Source organism: Priapulus caudatus, unplaced genomic scaffold, assembly GCF_000485595.1.
Source record: "Priapulus caudatus unplaced genomic scaffold, Priapulus_caudatus-5.0.1 Scaffold1970, whole genome shotgun sequence".
NCBI classification, from domain to species: Eukaryota; Metazoa; Priapulida; class Priapulimorpha; order Priapulimorphida; family Priapulidae; genus Priapulus; species Priapulus caudatus.
Window position 1 is genome coordinate 5,997 of NW_014579031.1, and position 13,789 is coordinate 19,785.

General features: G+C 44.3%; 1 protein-coding gene and 1 long non-coding RNA gene across 4 annotated transcripts in view; both read left to right on the forward strand.

The window, feature by feature from the left end:
- The first annotated feature begins 9,207 nt into the window (after positions 1-9,207).
- Positions 9,208-13,789, forward strand: part of LOC106818002 (cytochrome P450 2J3-like) — a 12,547-nt gene continuing 7,965 nt past the window's right edge. Inside the window, exons 1-4 of one of the 3 annotated variants that reach the window (XM_014822715.1) lie at positions 9,208-9,226; positions 10,037-10,190; positions 10,613-10,819; positions 12,141-12,305. In XM_014822715.1, coding sequence (XP_014678201.1) covers positions 10,624-10,819; positions 12,141-12,305 — 361 coding nt within the window. In that variant the 5' untranslated portion in view covers positions 9,208-9,226; positions 10,037-10,190; positions 10,613-10,623. Of the gene's footprint in view, positions 9,227-9,768; positions 10,191-10,612; positions 10,820-12,140; positions 12,306-13,789 lie in introns of those variants that run through there. The other 2 variants (XM_014822714.1, XM_014822716.1) reach the window with 2 other exon arrangements.
- On the forward strand, positions 12,870-13,598 carry LOC106818005. The gene is made up of 2 exons (XR_001395138.1): positions 12,870-12,985; positions 13,112-13,598. It is a non-coding gene; the product is annotated as an uncharacterized LOC106818005 (long non-coding RNA).

Sequence of the window (13,789 nt, forward strand, 5' to 3'; positions counted from 1 at the left end):
GGAACTTTTTTTGGTTTTATAGCGGGTTCCGACGCGTCTGTGTTTGTTCCTATTCGCCAATGACTTTCGCCCTGGCCGAGTGAGCTACGTACTGAAATTATACGTTACGATGAATGATAACTGCATGTTTGCCCATGTGCGTGCGTAGGCGCGTGCCTATGTAGGGCCTACGTGTGTACGCTTGCATGCGTGCGTGTGTCTGTGTTAGTGCGTGTGTGCTTATGTAGGTGTGAGCGGGTGTATGTGCGCGCCCATAAATGCGTACGTGCGTGTGTGAGTGCTGTCCGTGCCCATTTACATGTGTATATGCATTGGTCCGTACATGTGTGCGCGCGTGCGCGCGTGTGTGTGTAAGCGTGAGCGCGCGCGTGCTTGCGCGTGTGCTCACGTGCGTGTCTATCCGTGGATGCGTGCCCTCGATGCGCTGCATGCGTGCATGTTCTAGACATCAATCCGCAGCTCAGGGCATGTTCACAAGCTATCGCCTGATCTTGCGCGCATCAGAGCGTAGAAATAAGCAAAGGAAGATACCGCTGTTGGCATTGACGTTGTCAAAGACCATTATTAAAATCATATCATCGCCAGGCCGCCATAGATACTTTTCGCTCTATGAAGAGCAGGCTGTCCGTCAGACGTGTCCCTCGGCTACGCTTGAACTAAATTACACGATTACTACCATTGTGCGTAGCGGCTGTGTGGAGCTGCTGCAGATGATAACACCGCGGGGTTTACGAGAGCCTCTCCACGTGTCGCCGCTTTCAGACGCTGCCATTTGCATTATACATGTTGCGGCCGCTTCTCTGCCGTCTGTCTACCATCTTATCGCGCTTCAAACCATCTACCTTTACATCGATAGTTCTTCTGTAAGGTCAGCAAAAGTTTCAGTTATATCCGCATGCGAAACAGCTATCCAATTCACACTGATTGCGCGGGCTAGCGTAGACGCCCTGGCTAGCAGAGTTATGACATAATAATACGGGGTTTTATTTTCTGTGACGTAATACCTAATCCGCATCTATCAGACGATGTTACTGGAGCTTATTTTGTACATTCAATCCAGGCAGCTCAGCGGTGCGATACACGGTGATGCGATTCAGAGAGCATGACCTTTCCCAATAACCCAGCATAATCCTCACGTTTGTAGCCGTGCGTCATCGTGGTCAGATGGCGAGACTATACCATATACATATATAATTGTGTTTTTTTTACAACTCATAAACACAACATTTCGTCATAGCCACGGATAATATATGCTAGCGACGGTGGCGCCCGTCGATCCTATGTGAGTGGCATTTCACTCATGGTCTTTAGTGCGAGTATTACTTGATACCTGGCGTAATGAATAGCGCCGTTTATAGAAAATGGCGTATCGAGTTTTCGCAAATTATGATCCGTAAGTACGAGCTGCGAGCGTCACACGATGCGTTTAAGGGTTTGCACTGCGAACTTTAAGTACAAGCATTGTATTACACGCATCGTATGACGCTCGCAGGTCGTACTTACCGATCATAATTTATAGATTTAATATTGCGTCGCACGCGAGGCTTGCTATTCAAGCGCGCACGGTAACAACGTGCTCTACCGTTTCTAGCATATACGACTGAGGATGAGAGCGATTACGAAGCCAACAACAAGTACTGGTTAATAGTTAAGACTAACGAAGCGAACGAAACCCTACGGTTATAACAACCAACATAATGTGCCTAGCACATTAGGCCAAGAATAGAGTATAGAACGCACTGCCGCTCAATCTCTGTTCCACGACCGACAAGCAATCTCTGTTATACGGCAACGTTCGCTACTAATATCACAATATGTGAGAATACAATTCACCTGCACACGATCGTCTATAGCCTACCTGTGGGTTATACCAAGCGAGTCGATTTGACCTTTTATCATCAAACGCTGACCCCCCATATTCTATTGTATATGATCATTTAATACTAGCTAGCTTGTCGGGGTAATAGGGGGGTTAGAATATCTACACACAGCATATATTCGTATTGCGAAAAACACTTTTCGATGGCGTTATCCGCAAATTGCACACACTCGTTTGTCGTTTGGTTTCCGAACATTCCAGATAACTAGGTGACCGTGACTTGTCAAAATGTAGGCATGTCAGTAGTTGGTTAAACCGGAAGCCCAATCAGTGGGAAAGCCGTCACAATTTTTAGCGAAGATCGCGTGAACACAGCCAAGTTGCCAGGCTCACTGAAAATAAATAACTTATACGCAGGAAATAAAATGGCTGCGAACTTACCTCTGCGCTTTCCCCACAACAATATACAACTTAACGCAGATGCGAATTAATTTTCAGTATTTAATCCCGCGCCTTTTAATGTCGTGCGAAATACTATATATAGCATAATACATCCTGTTTCTCGCCGAATGCCCAGTGAATCGGTTATAATAACGTTAATGTGTTGCCTTTGTGTTTTCTCACGTTATTTAAGTGTATAAAGTGTACGTGCATTTTTAACGACATTTCTACAATGTCTGTTCTGCCAAAGCCGTTCTCGTTAGCCGCTACTTGGCACAAGAGCAATTACTATAATAAAACGATACTTACATGAAAATGCATTTTCGAAATTATTCTTCGATAAGTTCTGCAAAGCAGGAAGGCGAGATATAGCAGTAGTGCATAGAAGAATATGTAGGAATGCGGCAAGTGTAAGAAAGCGCCGGCTTCTCCACACTTAGCTTCTCCACACTTAGCTTCTCCACACTTAGCGCGCACATTGATAATTTCCCGTGAGTCTGCTTCAGCTTGGCCGCACGGCGTAGGCCACCCATATAACACCAATATAAGTCGCGCGTGTGAGATACTGGCCGGGGCCATTAGGCAACTGTTATGGACTTGTTGACGCCAAACGCGCAGGAACAAGGAGACTTGGCTCTGATCCGTTGACTCGACCAGTCCAGTTGTCATTTCTCTCCGTTTGTCCCCCTGTTCCTTTTCACACGTAGCCTGTGGTATTTTCTGGTTTAGTTCCTACCATTCGCCTTCACCCCAGTCAAGCGTCTTCGCGAACCGCTGCGCTAAGGTATATGAAATTATTGGTATACGGTACTCTGTATGTGTAGACTTCCGTGTAGGCATCTGTGTAGTATCGTAGAGTTGTGTTTGTTTAGACTGTTAATGTGCAAGCCGTGGTAAAGAGAATATTACAAATACCGAATTGAAGAGTAGCTTACAAATACCGTGTTCGTGTTATCTTATCTGTGTTATCTATCGTGAACTCTGTCAACGCAACCTGTTACTACCCCCACTAAGAAACGGGTGCCACTAGCGCACCTACTAAACCGTAGAACCTGGGGAGCGGGAAGATTATCCCGTCCTTAGAAATATAGTTGTAAATACTGAACAATGGAGCGATCCTGCATGCTACGTAAAACCGTGGCATTGTAAGAGGTAACAACATGTTCTGCTAGCATCTATGAAAAATACGACATACGCATATACGCTCTCCTATGACACTATATGCCATAGGGAGATTCTTCCTATGACAAATATTGGCGAGTCAACTTCGTTCCGCTTTACAGCTAAAATTCACTGCTAGCGTTCATAATAGCGCTCCTAAACTCCTATGATGCGCACAACACATACAACAATATTTGTCATAGGAAGAATCTTCCTATGACAAATAGTGTCGTAGGAGACCGAATATTCGTGTGTCGTATTTGTCATAGATGCTAGCAGGACAGGTTAGAGGTAAGTACGGTAGCTGTGCATGCGTTATCACGTTTGTGCACACACGTTTGTGCAAACACGTTTGTGCTTTGACTTATCATCCTAGGCCAAACGATTTTCGCAAGTCGCGAACTCCTGCTTTATCACGGAATTTGTTTCTGGATTACTTATGATGACAGAGCGACTACCCGACAATGTTGAGAGTGATACGTCTGGGTATTGTGCGTGTAGACCAATAAGAATAATTAGATAGCGGCAGAGCTAGATAGGTGTAATTAAGTTACGACACTCTACCTTATTATCTTACTCCTGCTGCTATGTAAAAGCTTGCGGGCAAACGTAATTCAAGGATATTCCGTTCCGTCGAGATTGTGATCTTTTATTCCGGCGTGTCTAATTAACCCTTTCATCGCCTAACTGACCTCTCTCTAAATTACTCCGAATCACTCGCTTTCTCTTACTTGTGATTCATCTTTTATCTATTCCCCCGTTCTAAATCGAATCTCTTCGAATCTCTTCGATTCTCTTCGAATCTCTTCGAATCTCTTCGATTCTCTTCGAATCTCTTCGAATTTCTTCGTCATGCAAGCTGCATGAGGAAATCGCCTACGAAATATTCGAAATATGCGCGATATGCTCTCGCGAAAGAGTCGCCGAAACTATTCTGAACTGAATTTATTTATGCTAGAACGGCCTGTGTATTTGTGTGCCACGAAGCTGCGCGCAGCAATCGTTCTGATCGCCTATAATAAGACAGACAGGAATGCTTAATGGAAGGCGACCGTATGTTAGCGCGCACCCACCTACACTATGCGGGTCGCTAATATTATCACTGATATACAAGCAAGCGGATACACAAACAATTTTCGTTTGACTGCCTGACCATGGGCACGGTGAACTAATTCTGTCGACGATTGGCACTATATTAAAATGGGCAGGAAACACCCACACACTGGAAGTCAGCAACGATACACCGATATCTATCGAAAATCTATAGGAAAAGATATGACGGCTGAGACTGAAAACCAAAATAGAGAAACGCGGTGATCGCGCGTTGCAAGATATATTGTTGACGCATCCGCACACAGCGACACTAGAAACGCGGCAGCACCGCCACTCTGCAGATGTCGCCGTACCTACGACATTATTGGGCTCTTCCAAACGCATGTAGGTCGACAAACCGTATAGGTCGTCTTTAAATTTGCTACAAGAGATTTCGTTCAGCGACCTCAGCAATATATATATATATATACATAGGCTATTACGCACGCATTCGACATGAGCGCGTGCGCGGCGGTGATGTAAATATACGATATCTTGACGATATGTATTTCTTTTTTGTTTTCGTACGATTATAGCGGGTATCGTCGAATCCCGAACGTGCTAAAACTCGCATATAGAGCGCGTTCGAAAACAACGCACCGACTCAACCAACTTGTGGATTTAACATGGTTGACTATATTTCGCGCTGGTATTAATAGCATCGACTGCGATTATGAGTTTCTATAGCATCTGTTCGAGCGGCCACCGTGACGAGCGAACGTTTTATATATAGCACAACATGTTGGCGTCAGTACGTCTAGTCTGTTCAACAACGGTCTTCGGTGTGTGTTTTTGTGCGTGCGTGCGTGCGTACGTACATACGTGCGCGCGTGAGCACGCGCACGTGCATTCGTGTGAATGCGTATGAGTGTGCGAGCGTGTGCGTGCGTGTGCGTGCGTGCGTGAGTGAGTTTGCGTGTGGGTACATGTGTGCCAAACTGCATGAAGCGCCCCCTTCGCTAACCTGTATGATACAGGCGGTTCCGGTTCCACTTCCCTACACTAACCTTAGTTAGTTAGTTAGTTAGTAGCTAACACCCACGACGCTACGAACGCGACGCTAGTTTACGAACGTTTGGAAAACGTTTCATTCATACCAAACCATAAAATAACCATTCAAAAACGTTGCGAAAACGTTATGTGTTAGCTGGGTTAGTGTAGTGAAGAGGAATATACCGCCTGTATCATACAGGTTACCCCCTCCGCACACTCAGGAGATTGAGCCAATGAGCGAGAGCGCCATCTGTCGTGCAGTTTGCATGCGTGCGTGCTTGCGTGCGTGTGCGTGTCACTGGTGTGTGTATGTCGAACCTGGGAGAGAGGCACTGGATAAAACGGCTGATATGTACACGGGGTTAAAATAAAACCGCGTGTATTAACTGTTAAATTCAGAAACATTTGTTACAATGTGCTTTTGTTGGATTATTATAACAGTGGGCACAAAAATGCGCATTAGTAAACAATGTCGCGCCATCAAAATGTAACGGTAGATGGTAGAGTTATACGGCGTAGCTACGTAACTCATGCACAGCTACTGTACTTACCTCCAGCCTGTTTTGCTAGCATCTATGACAAAAACGACATACGGATATACGCCCTCCGGCCTATCACACAATTTGTCATAGGAAGATTCTTCCTATGACAAATATTGTTGTATGTGTTGTGCGCATTACGCTTACAACGATAAGATAAACGTTCCCAATTTATTAGGCTAAGCACGAGATCGCGCATGTAAGGCTGCCGGGTAGGCCTACTTGTACGAAAATTAATTTTGATGGACCCTCGTGATCGGCTTATATAGCGCTCGCGCTCGTGCTCTGGTGGTGGTGACTGATGTACTGAGACAACCCGTAAAAGTGAATCAATTCCAGCGTAGCTGACATCGGGAAGGGGGTCTGTGACGTCATTGCACCCGAATATTTCTATGATGTGATTAGTAATACTAATATATCGTCATGCCGGCTTTTAAAGTGACTATAGGGTATATCTCTCCCCCTCTCTCTCTCTTTCTCTCTCTCTCTCTCTCTCTCTCTCTCTCTCTCTCTTCTCTCTATCGCTCATCTCTCTCTCTCGCTCTCTCTCTCTCTCTCTCTCTCTCTCTCTCTCTCTCTACTCTCTCTTCTCTCGTCTCTCTCGCTCTCTCTCTCTCTCTCTCTCTCTCTCTCTCTCTCTCTCTCTCTCTCGCTCTCTCTTCTCTCTCTCTCGCTCTCTCTCTTTCTGTTACACACACACACACACACACACACACACACACACCACACACACACACACACACACAAAACACAAGAAACAATACTAGACAGAGGGCACTTCACGGAGAGTGCATTACCTCCGCGAGCATGAACATGTATGTGCTCGCTGGTGGCGGCTGCTGACTGACTCGCCTGCTGCTGCCTCGCCGCCCTCACTGGTGGCTGCTGCTGACTCGCCACTCGCTGACTCGATGCGCTATCGATCGCGCCGCCCGCTCGCTGACTCTAGTTTCAGTTTTAGTTGCAGTTTCTAGTAGTTCTAGCTTGTAGTAGTAGAATCGCTGAAATATTGATTGTTGCGCGCAAGCGAGCGATCTGCTGCTGACTCGACGCCCTAAGGCGAGCTGGTGCTGAATCGGTCGCTGCTGGCTCGCTGCTGGCTACACACACACACGAACACATCACACGAGAGGCATCACATTACCTCCCTGCAACTTCGTTGCGCGGAGGTAATAATTAGTAAGTAATTGCTGTTATATGTACACCCGGGAACAAGTAATACAGGGGAAGTTTTTCATATTAGCCGCATAATAGCCTTACTATTCTACGTATGATCTTTTAGTCGTAACTCAAATAAGAGGAACTCAAACGCTATACCTGCAAACTCCAACAACTCTCCTCCTTAACAATATTGCCGATACATATCTACGCCATACGGACAAATTATGTCCGCGCCCATTATCATTAAACATGAAAGGGACGCCTGTCGTAACACATGGCAACAATTAAGTAAGAGATTCGAAAAGAAATTTTTGAAACTCGGCAGGGGCAAGTTTTGGCAGTTTAACTTTTTCCGGCATATCCTTGCAGCCATCAATAGCGATAAACAGTGTTTGTGCTAGGTGGCGCCGCCGCTCATATAAGGAAACGTTGATTATCAGCGAACAATTTAATTTAATTTAATTTAATTTAATTTACAACAGGTTTTTAATTCATAGCAGGTGACATATGCACCAATTACAAAACGATGTGTTTTACAACAACAATAACACACATGCACTCACGCACTCACACACGCACTCACACATGTATATGTGTGTATATATATTACCATTACAATTTACGCTGATAATGGCGCGTATCATTTTTACGGTGATAAATAGTTGTTAACCTACCGGTGCAACACCTGTCGATAATTTTCACGACTACAAAAGTATTAAACGTATAATGCTTATATCCATCAAGTTTTCTCTAATATAAACGTATCATTCAAAGACATGTACAATTTTCGCGCAAATAAAAATTTCGCAATCGCATCGCTTATTCATACCTTTGTGGTTCAGCTTGTCTTCCCTTTACAGCTGCGAGTCTGTTACGCATTAATTGTACGAAAATCCTGTTCTCTGTTTGCAGCCGTATTGATATTCTCTGCTGATACCATTAACGAATCTAGGAATTGGCTATCGAGCTGGGAGCGGCTAGAAAGGGTGGAGGGGTTGTGATGGGTTTTGAGGGGGATATACGCGCCCAAGAGGGGTCAAGCCATGTATTTTAGTACTTCAGCCGGAAATTTCAGGCTTATAGTAAGCAGTGTATTTACGAAACAATGAGTGAAATGGGGGTATGAAATGCTCATAAATGATTGCCTCGTCTTTTTCGCTCGCCTTTTGTTGTTAGGTTGTTAACGGGGAGGGTGCAATGCATAGCCTTGAACGTTGAACCGCCATTCCGTGAACCCGTCACTGTATAGCAATATTATTGTTCTCAACGGAAGTGGACATATATATGACTTTAGGGTTATGATCGCAAGTACAGTGTGATCATTTTAATTACACCATTACGAACGGTGTTAAACTCGTTATAAACGTTTACCAGCTCAGGGTCGCGGGCACCCCGTAGGCCTGAGCGTAAATTCATTGTGATGCTACTTATGTACGCGAGGCAGTTGTGCGTATATTTCAGGTTTGTAGGTGTAGCATATTTTCGACGTTGAAAAGTAGACTTCGCCTTTATGATTTTCAGCTACGGTAGGAATGCACGCAAATAAAGTCGGCTTTTCAAACGCAATAAGAATTAGAATTTTAAAAGACGATAAAAAATAAAATTACATCATAAAGATGTATTGATGAAATATAAATTAAAACCCCGGTATGCCTACGATAAAGTATTCATACGTTCTATATGCTATACGTACGCTATTATGCGCTTTTTCGATTTCGCTATTTGGCACTATTATAGTATACCACCTTGGGTGTTGACATAGGTTTTGCGGCTTTACGATTGTTGTTGTTGTTGTTGTTGTTGTTGTTGTTGTTGTTGTTGTTGTTGTTGTTGATATTATTATTGTCGTTGTCGACGTTGTTGTTATTGTTGTTGTTGTTGTTGTCATCTTAAGTAACTTTAGTCGCTCCTTTGGTACACGCCAACGGGATAGCCGTTCCCTAACTTACATGACACGTACTCGCTGCATTGCGACGATCCAACCATCGTTTCAGACGTCGGACAAAACTCCGTTTCGCAAGTAAGCAGATGGCCGCCATTTCTAGTTTTTCTTCGCGTTTTCTTCTAAACTTATACACAAGAAGCATTATCGTTCCCCAATTCTCCCTTTTGATATTTGGCCCAATAGTTGAGCTCATATAGCATGATGTAACCAATTAAGGCAGCATTTGCATACAAAGGCCAATTCACGCTGTCCGACTTAATTTCGTGCACTTGAACTTCCGGCGGGTGATCATTGATACCACGAGTACAGTACGTACACCTAAGTCTGTAAACAGGTTCTTCTGTGTTGCCGAACTGCATATAAGAATATTTGTACACTACGCACGTGCATATATGCGCACGCATGTTCACAGTGCAAATCTCTCAGATCGAAAATGTTTATTATTAGAGATTTGTTCGCTTATATCGCTTAATTAATATGTTATTTATTATTTATTTATTATTATCGCTTATATGTTATCGCTTAATAATATCGCTTAATCGCTAATATCGCATAATGTTCGCTAATATTCGCTTATATATACACATATATACACATAAAACTAAATACGCGTGTGGTAGATTAATGGGACCAAAAGGGCACCGGACATCATTTATCAGCGTCTGTGCAAATACGACCAAGCAGCTAGAGAGTAAATGCGTGATTCCGATCGTCACTATATCTATACTGCTCCGGTTCCAGGCACCGCCCAGGCAGCTCCGAAAGTCGTGTTATCTCCGTGCGCCCATTTTACTGGCCAAACTACCGCACCGCAACGTTGCACACACGCAAAGTCGACGCGTCGCGCTAGACCTTTACAAATCACAAACGGCCATATTTTTATAGTTACGGCTGACTGCAGAGATCGGACTAAGCAGTGTCCTGCGAAAATCGCATAGACGTGCATGAAGTCACAACTAGCTATACGTGGCAACATAGCTTGATACTACATAGCACATTTCGTAGCGCACTGATATACGGAGATCTTAGATATCCGCAGGTGAGTGGTGGTGTCGTAACCAAACTTGGAATTTGCACAATCTTAAGACCGTGCTGCCCAAAATGCGGATATCCCAGTTTGACTAATCAATCTATCTCAAGATTGGGCACGCTGAAAACAGTCGCTTAATTATTCAACTACACTTAATGGCGATTGTGGCGTATGCGAGCATAACTGGTGCAAACTAGAAAAGGATTTCTATAATAGTTATCAAATTATCTAATATAATCATTTATTCCATGTACCACATATTACCAGTTCTAATGTCATATTCATGCGAGAGTGTGCAGAGTACGAATCACACACGTGAGCAACGTGCATGTGTATATACTATATAGTGGGCGTGGCTCGCTAGACCATAAACTCGCGTAGATTGTTTTGTGATATGAGATATCTGACGAGTTACCGGTTTTATATTGCAGACTGTGGGATCATGTCGCATAGCTGGCTCTACAGCGGTGAGAAGGCGTTCGTACTGGACGTAACGGCCGTGTTAATACTACTCGTCATCTTCCTGCTGACAGTGCGTTGGCTCAGCTTCCCCAAGAACCTACCGCCAGGACCGTTAGGCTTACCCCTAGTCGGCTACCTGCCGTTTCTCACTAATCATCCTTACCTGAAGTTCACAGGTACGCTCTTTAGATAAGGATAAACTGTGAGTAGCGTAGCTAAAGGAAGCGAGAACGCGTTTCCATGCAGGGGCGGGTGACGGCAGAGGGGGCAAAGGCACATCCTTCGCTTTGCATGGGAAGGTTTGCCCCGTCTGGGGAAAATCGGTAATTACTCAGCAGGGAACGATCTATGAACAAAACTGTAGTCGCTCTTCATCAGTAGAGCTGCGCTTAGCCGCATGAACTTAATTGTGAAAACGATCAGCAGGATGAAGGACGAAGTTATCTGTACACATTATTACAAATCATACGTCAATTTAGTTATAGTTACAGCACCTGTAGGTACTCTGGTTAAAACGGTTAAAAATGCAAATTTGCATAAAGGATATTAACATCTCCTAGTTTTAGATATCATTAGGCGCGTCCTAGCTGTTCGCAACGTGAATTCAGCCCTTCAGCCCCCCTCCCCACATGACATGAGCAGCTGCACTGCCAAGCATGCACTGTAATGATTGCAAGTAATGGGATTTTGTTGCAAAAATATTTTTAATTTAGAGAGCATTGGTTGACATACCAGTCAAATTAATTACCACATGCTGTCTGGCTGTACTAAATCTTTCGATAAAATCGCGGGAGACCTTTGTCCGCGCGTATCTCTGAAATGAGATTTTTTAAATCTGCGAAATAAAATAAAAATGTTGAAATTATACGTTTAAAATGAAGAGCGATTACTCCTCGCAGTAGCGTTTCATAAACATGTCTATATCCTTTATAATGATAGAGTGCCCTGGCTGGCGTAACTCTAATAACACGTCTCTCGTACTCTGGAATAAATTTAATAAAAGCCAGCCAATATGAGGCAATATGTGTCTTACATGATATATATGCAACTATTTGTCTTGTCTTTACAACATGATTAAGGTTTTGCTGCAATTATACTTTTAACCTAGAGAGCACATGCCCACCAGTCATTTTAATAGTTATGTTAGTGGTAACATCTCAATGTAAAGGTATAGTTCATACTCACAATCGGTCATAAATCGGTCACTTCCAACCCGCCCCGAGTTCGAAGCACGTTGGACTTTGATATAATAACCATTGGTCTGAGAGAGGTCCGAGAGAAAACACGTTGTCAGTATGACAGAGACATGTCTGTGAACAAACGGTCTGCTGTTATATAGTTGTCTTGAGGGGGAGAGAGCGCGGGAATTTGGGAGATGGATAGGAAAATATAGAAGAGAGAGAGAACAGTTTGTTGATACGAATCATGGCCCATAGTCTGTTATTAAGTAAAGAAAAACAGTCAGTTGTTAACATGTTGCCTTGTCCGCTGCTGTAGAGCTAAGTAAAAAGTATGGATCGGTCTTCACCGTCTGGTTCGGCTCGCTTCCGGTGATTATTGTGAGCGGATATGACGCGGTGTACGAGGCCTTCGCTACGCGTGAACACGACTTCATGGAGAGACCTCATCTAACAATTCCACGCAAACTCTTCGGATACGATGGTAATAGACACGAAACAGAAGCGACGTTAGTAGCCGCTTATAAAGGTCGGCAATAGAAAAAAGTGTAGACATTTCACACCGTTGTGTGCAAAACTATGCGTCTGTGTTCGCGCGTGTATGCCCCGTGTATGCATGCAGGCGAACATGGAAGCGCATGCGCGTGTGCGTCCCTGTCTGTCTGTGTCTTTATGTTCGCGCGAGTGTGTGCTTTGCGTGCGTCGCACGTGTGTGTGTGTGCGCGTGCGTGCGTGCGTGCGCGTGTGTGTGTGCGTGCGTGCATGCGTGCGTGCGTGCGTGCGTGCGTGCGGGAGATACTGAGTTAGAAGTAGGAAAACCTCGCAATATCTTATCCTGATATATATTCAACGAAGGTAATCGGATCAATGACCGGCGGCCATCTTGGAAGGACCCGCGACAGCCTCCTTACTACGCACGCCATGATCGGGAATGCAGCGACACGCTACATTGCGCCATTGGCCGCCGCACAGCAACGACGCTGGCGGAACGTCCTGCATGGCGTAACAATATCCCGGCCCAAGTCGATGATGATCGCAAACACTGTGGTCTGTCACCCACGACCCAAGTACTGGCCACGCAGACACGTACATGCCCGAACGGCGCTTGGCTGGACAAAGACGGAAAGTTCATCAAACACGAAGCCTTCATCCCCTTTCTGATAGGTACGGCGTGCCGTTTGCGGCCGAACTGTTTCAAAATCGATACAACGGAAGTCAACTCCGCATACGAAAGTCATACGGCGAGTTGAATGAAACCATTAATTGTGCGTATTTTTATTTTGCGTGTAGGTCGCCGGCAGTGCCTCGGACAGCAGCTGGCCAACATGGAGCTCTTCCTGTTCATCTCGCTGCTTCTGCAGCGATTTACTTTTAAAGTGCCACCTGGCGAGGACAAAGTGGAGGCCAAGGCGCGATATGGAGTCACCCGGGCTCCCGAACCTTACAGACTGGTCGTGGAACGCAGAGAGCAAAGTCTGGGGGAGAACAATGAGTAGCAGCTTGAGGAACATGGCACACAAGAAGTTACACAAGCGGCACGTTTATCGCTTAAACATGCGGGTTAGGTGCGTAGATTGCTACCAAAATGGGAAACGGCATCGTTAAAACAAACGCGAATATTAAGTATAGGAAGAAATACTATATAGGTCTATTGTCACTGTGCTTTCTTGGTTGCAGCTCAGCTGTAATGTGTGCTTGTGTCATCGGTTCTGCTATTACACAATACAGAAATGTCCAAAAGTTTCAAGAATAGCACAACAAATTTATTGTGACGGTATATATCTCTTAAAATAACTTCCTTTAGGGCTAATACGTATTTTTGTGAACTGAATACAGTTTATAATATCATTTGGGCAAGGCTATATAGCACATTTTCAATGCGGTTCAAATGTACAAATATATATATATATATTCATATATATATATATATATATATATTATATATATATTATATATTATATATAATAT